Source organism: Dichomitus squalens (assembly GCF_000275845.1).
Source record: "Dichomitus squalens LYAD-421 SS1 unplaced genomic scaffold DICSQscaffold_56, whole genome shotgun sequence".
In the NCBI taxonomy this organism is placed as follows: domain Eukaryota; kingdom Fungi; phylum Basidiomycota; class Agaricomycetes; order Polyporales; family Polyporaceae; genus Dichomitus; species Dichomitus squalens.
This window is the reverse complement of record NW_006766938.1, coordinates 152,099-160,880: the sequence shown is the minus strand read 5'-3', so window position 1 is coordinate 160,880 and position 8,782 is coordinate 152,099. Positions and strand designations below refer to the sequence as shown.

The window sequence follows — 8,782 nt, the reverse complement described above, 5'->3', positions numbered from 1 at the left end:
GGAAGCAAGGTTTGCACCAAATCTTAACCTTATCACCGTAGAGAGCCTTCGCGTCGTTCTCGATGTAGCCTGGGTGGTCATAGAAGTGCGTCCGGTACCAGCCTCGCCGGCTGAGGAATGCTGAGTTAGTGGTCTGACGAGCCTCAGTATATGCAGCCATTATGGAGAGAGGCAAAAGATGAACATTGGCTACAATATCTACACAGGTACATGAAGGAGCAAGCAAGCTAAGACATATCGATGAAACGAGTGCGAGACTTGCTGCAATATGAGAGAGACGTCCCAATTTGTCAATTGGATGCGTGCGCGATAGGGCATCCTCCAATCATATCACGTCCATGGGCGTCAGAGTCAGGTGATGGTTCTGCGGGAAAGTTAACGTCGACTTTTGTGCACAAGATGACATCGTCATCTGTTGACAAGTCGACGATAGTCGACGTCGACCGGATGTCTACCGGCACATCGCTGGCTAAGTACGGATCATCAAAGTCGACAGAAGGACCGAATCCACACCACATTCCCTGACCATCCATCCGAACGGTGGTCGAGAGGAAGGAAATGTAAAGAGCCGTTTATCACCAGCCCTGTTTTTGGGCTTTAAGGCTCATACGTTTGCCCCCCCCCCCCTCCAGACGATTCTTTGATCCACGAGAATGTTGACGAGCTGATCATGTCATCATGATCCCGATGAGCGGCAAAATTTCTCCGAAGTTGGGCTTCGAGAAGCAAATTCGCGCAATGTCCTGGGATTTTTCGCCCCTCATGACGCAGTGGGAGATGACTTCGGAGGTGGTTTTCAGACTAATATGTAGACAGGCCTGAACATGTCGATCTGCCGATTTTCAGTTTTGGCTCCAAGTACTTACCGATTGGTCGGCTCCATTGTCAATTCTCCGCAAGCTCTGCCTGCAAATCAGTGGTGCTGCCTCATCCGGCTACGGCGGCTTTGTGCGCTGGATGACGACGCACTACATAAGTAGCGGTATCATGACCAAAAGAAAGGTCATTATTTGGACAAGATTAAATGTTTCAATCGTCACAAGGACTGGTTGAAGCCAACCGACGTCTCAACGTACCCTTCGACGTTTGATAAACTGACGACTGCGTTTGGGCGATCGATGCAACCTGACCTGGCGCAAGCGCAAAGTGGTCACATTCTTGCGCAAACTATTCATACTTCCATCGAAACTGCTGAATCCGAGGTGAAGTCGCGGTGCACAAACATATCTGACAAGGCCGCCAAGGGCCGGCGGAGTGGACGGGACCCCCAAATTAGACGCCATCCCTCGATGAGTGCCTGTCATCGCTGTTTGATGACGGGGTCCTGTGCGTCTTGCTTCCTCCCACTACCAGTTTACGTATCACTATGGTTCGCTAGCAGACACGCAACAACGACGCAGTGTTCGACATACTATGCTCGGCTCTACTCGATATTGGATCCTTGCTTTGGTATCCTCTCTTGTATGGCGGTTGTTGGCGGGACCGGCCGAGCAAGACATCGGTCTCTTGCTCAGTTCGGATCGCCCTTCAAATGTCTTGCTCCTGACGGCACATCCTGACGACGAATGCATGTTCTTCGCGCCCACGCTTCTTGCGCTCCAGGAACTTTCAAGCCATCAGCTACCCACTATACATTCGCTTTGTCTGTCTGTAGGTAATGCCGACGGCTTGGGTGACATACGGCGCCGTGAACTCTCAGCGAGCTTGGACGTGCTTGGTATCGCCGAGGGGAAGAGATGGGTCATTGACACCCCGTGAGTCCTCTATCTTTCTTCCCTATGGAGCGCACAGTTCTTCCGAGACATTTGATCGCATTTGCGTTCATGGTTCTGAAGGCATCCGCTCCGCTTCGTCCACCATGTCACCATGGGATGATTCAATGTCGGTGGTAGAGAGGAGCATTGTTGCCTCCGTGCTTATGTTCGACAGCACCATCATCCTTCAGCCCCGTTCGCACCGATGTCAATATGCGTAAGCCGCCCATGTTCGGCTCCTATAGCAAAGACATCGCTTGCACTCCGCCGAACTCGGTCGCTGACCATACTCCGAACTAGTGAACTCCAGGATAACTTTACGGCAGTATGGGACGCCCAGGTCATCGCCGACGCTATTCGACCTTACGTCCTCAAGCACAACATCAATACCGTATGTACCCGATGTCATGAAAGTCGACTGTGCCCGCGCCCGAATTCTCATTTACCTTGTCGCAGATATTGACATTTGATCATCACGGCATATCCTCTCACCTAAACCACATCTCCCTTCCGCACGGCGCTGCACATTTTCTTACCACGCTCCCGTCCTCAGCGGAGAAGCCGCCCCCACGCCTATTCACGCTCGTGACAGTGCCGCTGTACGAGAAGTACCTGGGCGTTTTATCGCCGCTCCTCAGCAAAGCGTCGATTGCACTCTCGCGGATCCCGCGTGACCCTCGCACAGCAAGCGGAGCTGCAAGGGTGGTTGCCGTGTCGGGTTTCGGCGGGTACGCGCGCGCGCACCGCGCAATGCGAGAGCACTGGTCGCAGCTTGTCTGGTTCCGTTGGCTGTATGTCTCGTTCTCACGCTACATGTGGGTGAATGAGTGGGTGGAGCTAACGCCTCCCACCTTGGCCCAAACTGCGAGTGGTACGCAGCCGTGACAGCGCGCGACGTTGGGTTATTGCAACCTGGATGTTGTATACGAATACTGTATTGTAGATAGTGCAATACTCATGGAGGCCAGTTATACTTAGTGCACTGTTTGCGTGTCTACGTGCAATTGTAAGACATCTGAGCAAGCTCTGCCCTTGGTAATATCGGCATAACTGCATTCACATGCTTCACGACCCACGATGGCTTGGCAGCAGTTCTTCGCTCCTCGTTCAGTTGACGTACCCAACTGTGACCGCCAATCCATCTGTCGATACCAGCATCGCTAGAAAACACGTTTCTGCCGTTAAGGAGGATCCACTCGGCCCTTCGTATCTGTGCCGTACTGGGAAGCTCGCCATTCCTGACAGGGTCGCATCCGTTGGAGAGGGACATACTGAGGGTGCCGACACGCTGAGAGACGCGAAGATTCAACTTGACAGCTCGCAAGGCAAGAAGAACTGCGACGATGGTGAAATGGGAGCGATCCTGGAGCAACTGGGCCATTCTGGTAGGATACATGATCACCGGCCGTGCAGTGAAGTTTGAGCAGCGGATGGCGTCAGAATGCTACCTATGGTGCTTCGAAGCCATTGTGCACCGTTGCCTTCGGATGCGTCCTTGCGGGTCGCGCCCTTCCTCCACCACGCGCGTATATGCGCACCGAGCATTGCCCCCAGCGGGCGCAGGAAATGGCTCGCGACGCCCCTGCGACAGAGTACACACAGTTGGAGTAATCAAACTCAGGAACTAGCGAGCAACACTCACCACAGCGCGCCCTGCAGCAGAGGGCTGAGGAGCTGGTCTCGCGTCGTGATCCACAGTATCCGTCCCCACTGCACATGGAGAACCTCTCCCGAACCCGTTGCGGCCGACTCCTCCTGCTCCTCCTCAACATCCAATGCCTTTTCCTTCCCCTTCTCGCTAGATCTCGTTTGATTAGGACGCTCGAGATGCACGTATTGCCCGACGCTACGAAGGTAACTGTACTCGAAGCGCAGGTCGGGCACTGGGGGGATGCGGCGACGCTCGGTGATGCGGCGGTATCGGTCCTCGGCTTCCTCTGAGGCGTGAATCATGTCGTCGAGTGTCTGGAGACGGTGGAATAGTTCTCTCTGCGAAGATTCAGTGGTGCCACGAGCGTTGGTGGACATCGTCGGGAACGGACGTGGAGTCGTGGACGGCTTCATTGGCGCCAACGACCTTGAATTTGGGCGTTTATGCAGTATACTTCGCGCTTGCAACTTGGATTGACTCGGAAGTAGCACCTTTCGGGAGCGGTCGTCTTGCCTGTGGACAGTCGCGGACTGATCCCATCAGAGTCTCTTCTAGATCCTTTGGTATCCCAGCAAGAGTATCGGGAGCATAGAGGGGGTCGAATTTCCAACACACGTACTCAGCCAGACTCCTAGGAGGACATCGTCGTCCGGCTCAAGAGAGAGGCCAATAACACAACATTGTACGATGCAACACTGACTATAAACGAGAAACCACATCAGAGGTATCCCTCAAGGTTCATCACTTCCTGTTCGCCAATATATTGTTGAACCACGTTGGCGCGTTCTCGTTATGGATCTTGAAGTCCCATGATCCGCCCCACTTCTGTTTGTCGAGAACGAGTCTCTGGGGAGCCAGCCATCTATGTAGATGGAACCCATGACATGCTGAAACTATTCTGGCTGTTTGCTTGAAGCTTGTCTGCGGGATGGGACGCATCGAATCTCAGCATTGCGCACCAGAAGAACTTCTACGACGTCACCAACATTCGGTCTGACAGAGCGAGGGACGACGGAATACGTACCAAGCCCAAGATGCAATCAGGAGTGGGGTACTAATTAGTTTCTGTTTGTTGTGTGAAAGGTGAGAGGTAGCCTGCGTCGCTTTTCCAAGGGCTGGCTAAGAAGTGCAAAGCCCCACAACAGGACTCAACATCCTGGTCGTTTGCCCCCCTGAATTAGAAGATGATGTCGCAGCCGTCGAATATGACTGGTTCTTTGACAAAGAAGTCTTCCTCCTTAAGCCACGTCTTCCTGATCTCATCGGTGACGCATTTCGGAATTCGCCAAACACTGGAACCTAGATGGAAAAGAAATCGCCACATAGATTTGGTAAGCCATACATACTGGAAGTGGGTGAAGCGGGGGAGGGGTACCAGAGTCGAGCTTGACCCGAATGCCATGTTGTCCATCCGTCATAGGCATCTCAATCCGAATGGCCTCCCAGTCAAGCGTAGATGCCTTCGTGTAGTTTGGATTTGTTACCTGTGGTACGAGCAATGTCATGGACATAAGCTTCACAGTCCAATGTGTATACTTCCCATATTCGTTCGGGAAAATGGGATTATTGCGTGACCAGGTTGGTACACGTAGTTCCCCTTCAGGACCAACCATCGCGCACGGAGATGGGCTGCCGAAGTACACGAAGCTCCGCCTAAGGAATGAGGACATTCAGCATCTCCGTCATAGCGTGCCAACAATTTCTAGGCTTACGATCGCTCGTCTGCATTGACGGGTCTTACTTCTGCTGGTAGAAGGGGAAAGAGAAGTCGCATCGTCATCTTCCTGGGCTAGTCATGCGGCAAGGTTTAACCTCCAATCAGGTCTCCTGCGAGCCGAGTAAATCGTGTTCTACCCGCGCAGACCCGCTTAGCTGCAAGATACCATAGAACCACTCATAAACAGGGCCACGGACGTGTTAGACTCTGTTGTAGGGACTCAACTGGAACTCACCACTCGCTCTCCTGGCGAGATTGTGATCGTATGAGTTGAACCTTTGGGTAATGCATTCCTGTCTCCACAACTATCCCAAGGGGCCCTCCACCTGAATGACAACGACAGATTTTGACTCTGAGCTGTCGATCTCAAAGTTCACGGAAGGCCATGCTTACCCGGGAACGCCCAGACTAAGATTGCCGTCAAATGGAAGCAACGCTACCTCGTTGCTCGTCGCTGCGTGCCAGTTCAAGACTCTGTGAACAAAACCTGCTTAGTCAGCATATAAGCGCTTAGAGGAACTCAAGCCAAAATTCCATGTGCAGACGCTGGGAGTCTGACTCCCTACCTGCCAACATTAATTGGAGGGAGACGATGACGATTCCATAGGAAGGGAGAGAGGGTACCTTCATTGATATACTATATGAGTCGTAAGAGCAAGTAGGACTAGATTTGCCCACAAGGAAGCTGGGGTCCAAGCTCGGCCTTCAGCAATATTCAACATCCGACAGGAGAAAAGTGAGGGTCGTAATCAACCTGGGGCGATCCGGTAGCATGACATGCTACATTCTAGTGCACAATATGTCGTACGTGCTTTTTTATCCGGGAAGTCTAGACCTCTTTGCTCGCTCCAAGTGGAAGCTTTGACCACCATCATGTACTCGAAAGGAGCCTCCGCATCGACTGTCACCTCAAAATCGCAGTGCAGCAACAGTTGGTCATAGTCAAACGCGCATTTGCCGGATATGAGATGCAGCGACATTGGAGCGAGGTGTGATGTCGCATTCGAAGGCATCTGGATGTCTTCGGAGGCATTGAGCTTCATCTCACTACGAGCGATCTTTCAAGACGTACGAGAGAAAGTTACTCGACGGTGTCTTCGATTCCGTGAGTATTGAATTCAACGATTCGTCGGCGCCTGCAGGTGCTTTGATATCCAAGGCATGCAATATGGACGTGATCGCGATAAACAACGACTCCTGAGAGAACGGCATCCCAGGGCACATCCTATAGAGAAAAATTATGAAAACGGCACAGCAAAGTGAATCGATACACCCACCTGCGGCCAAAACCAAACTGAAAACTCAACGGGTCCCTCACGGTCAAATCAATCTTGCCGTCCTTCAAGAAACGTTCCGGTATAAACTTGTCAGGTTCTGGATAAGCGACAGGGTCGTGCGACATCGCCCTATGGGACACCCATCAGACCAATTATTCGCTTGAGCGCCTTGACTCTTACCAGGCATTTGCAATGAGTACTGAGCCTGCGGGCAATAGGTAGCCCTTGAATTGGTCGGCCTCAATGGCTCGGTGAGGAATACCCAGTAACAGGACGGTATGCCACCGAGAACACTCTTTCATAACCGCGTTGACGTAGGGAAGAGACTCTCGATGGGAAAAATCAGGCAGCTGGTCGGGGCCGACGATCCTGTCAATTTCGGCCTGCGCCTTGCATTGAACATCAGGATGTGTGAGCATTGCAAGAATAAAGGCAGCAAGGGTCGTAAATGTCTGCGCCGTCACATGAGTCTGAGGCGGTCTAAAATATGGAAGAAATCACTTGCCGTATCCGCGCCCGCTAGACGAGATTATATCATTGAGTAAAACGTGTGCAATCAGTTCAATCGGAGAACATGAGAATATTTACCAGCGTAAGCGAGAGCTGTAACATCTTTGTACAGCTCTTCATCTTCCGCGGATACGGCGCCATTGTCACGGATGGCTTGATCTATGAGGGAGGACGTTACAGATGGCCGCGCATCTCCTCGAGCCTAACGACAGTTCAATCGGCCTAGACTCTTACTACCTCTCTCGAAACCACTCACTATCGCTGCACAAGCGGCATCGTATGCAACCGTTCTGACGGCGGTTATGACATCCCGCCACATTGGCACCTTCTTCTTGAACCCGGCACCAGGGAACCAGGATGGGAGCCGCGCCAGGCTGGGGAAGAGCTCGACGACGTATTGTCCGGGTGCCATCACCTCGCCGAAGATCTCCGAACCCCTTTCTAGGATGCTGATGAACTTGTCATCCTCATCTTCTATCTCAATGCCGTACACGGTGTCCATGATGGAACCCGCAACATAACTAGGAAGTACGTTAGCCAAGCCCACTTCATGCACGCTGAAATGAGTAGAACATACTGCTGACAGTGGCGGAGGAAGGGCGCAGGATCGTGAAGGAGCTTCTTCAATAGTCGTCGCGCCTGCCGAAGATGAATCGGTCTGAACTGGGAGACCACACCCTGATGGAAGTAACTGTGAAACAGTCGTCGGCCCTGTCTCCAAGAGTCCGAGTAACCCTTGAGGGCGAATTGAAACGTCAGGCCGACTCTAGGGCAATTGTTAGCGAGACATGATTGGCTATTCCCGGGCGGTCGTGCTCACAGTTCCCCCATAACGAAGTGTGGCCTGTCAGAAGTGTTGGAAGAGCGCTTTTCTAGGATCGCTACCGCGGCATCATATGAGTCGATGATGATGGTCGGTTGCCCGAAGACGTCCAGATAGACGACGTCCCCTGTTGACGGTGGTTTACTCTATCACTTATGCATTACTTGTGGTTCAGTCGATTTTGCTCACCGTGTTACTTGCAGATTTCGTGTAGCGATACTGCCAGATTCTCCTTGGGCATATCGAGTAGATTACCGATGATAGGGAGGGGTCTCGGACCTGGAGGAAGCGGGAGCCGGGATGAACGGGCACGTTTCTGCGACCACGTCACAGCAGCAGCGACGAGTCCTATAATAAGGAACACGGCAACATCCAACGGAGCACACATTGTTACGACTACGAGCGGGATATGAGTCCGCCCTCTCCTGTATGTTCGCTGTAGAGTTGGAGAGATACTTCCACGCAGATGTGGAACAGGGAACGACTCCCGCGAAGACGTTGTCTTAAGAGCACCATGGACACAGGCACGCAGCCTAGACCGGCCCGAAAGTGTGGGCGTGCCTGATGATTCGATGAAGCCCCACTTGCATAGTCTCGTGACCAGACGTTCGGAGCTTGAATCGGATGCGAAAAACCGGGGGCATCCGAGCTCCTGAACGTCTGGTGGCTTTACCCCCGTGACTCCCCGCTCGGTGACCGGTGTGACCTCCCTGCCTCTTGTCCTTCGTGCGCGTCTGCCTGCTTATCTCCCCGCTATCTTCGAGTCGCGCTGAGCCTACTCCGCTCTTTGTCGACACTCCTCTAACTGGTACGTCTCTATGACATCTACAAGCCTTTGCTACACATCCTCCATACTCAATCTGTCTATCTCTCATATAGGCAGTACACAGTAGTCCGCTCCATGGGCGCTTATAGATCCTCGCGCACCCAGTCTAATCCCACCAACAGCGCCTCTGAGACATCCGCCTGCCACTGGTGTGGCACCTTCCCTCCCATGTGTCGCGGCGACTAGGCGCGTAGACTCGGGTTGACGTTCGGCGACGACCCGTA

At 52.8% G+C, this 8,782-nt stretch overlaps 3 protein-coding genes across 3 annotated transcripts; 1 reads left to right on the top strand and 2 right to left on the bottom strand.

Moving 5' to 3' along the window:
- Positions 1–1,349: 1,349 nt before the first annotated feature.
- On the top strand, positions 1,350–3,784 carry DICSQDRAFT_111859 (LmbE-like protein). The gene is made up of 4 exons (XM_007369835.1): positions 1,350–1,754; positions 2,055–2,145; positions 2,211–3,336; positions 3,397–3,784. The coding sequence occupies exons 1-3, from the start codon at positions 1,414–1,416 to the stop codon at positions 2,637–2,639; spliced, it is 861 nt and encodes a 286-aa protein (XP_007369897.1). The 5' UTR covers positions 1,350–1,413; the 3' UTR covers positions 2,640–3,336; positions 3,397–3,784.
- A 2,385-nt stretch (positions 3,785–6,169) lies between these two features.
- Positions 6,170–7,539, bottom strand: DICSQDRAFT_69566 (cytochrome P450; the record flags this gene model as incomplete). The annotated part of the gene is made up of 6 exons (XM_007369834.1): positions 6,170–6,347; positions 6,400–6,528; positions 6,580–6,851; positions 6,974–7,111; positions 7,166–7,430; positions 7,487–7,539. Coding segments are annotated over 6 exons (1,035 nt in total), but the record flags the coding sequence as incomplete, so codon positions are not given.
- Positions 7,540–7,551: 12 nt separating this feature from the next.
- On the bottom strand, positions 7,552–7,860 carry DICSQDRAFT_35162 (uncharacterized protein; the record flags this gene model as incomplete). The annotated part of the gene is made up of 2 exons (XM_007369833.1): positions 7,552–7,675; positions 7,730–7,860. Coding segments are annotated over 2 exons (255 nt in total), but the record flags the coding sequence as incomplete, so codon positions are not given.
- Between the last annotated feature and the right edge of the window lie 922 nt (positions 7,861–8,782).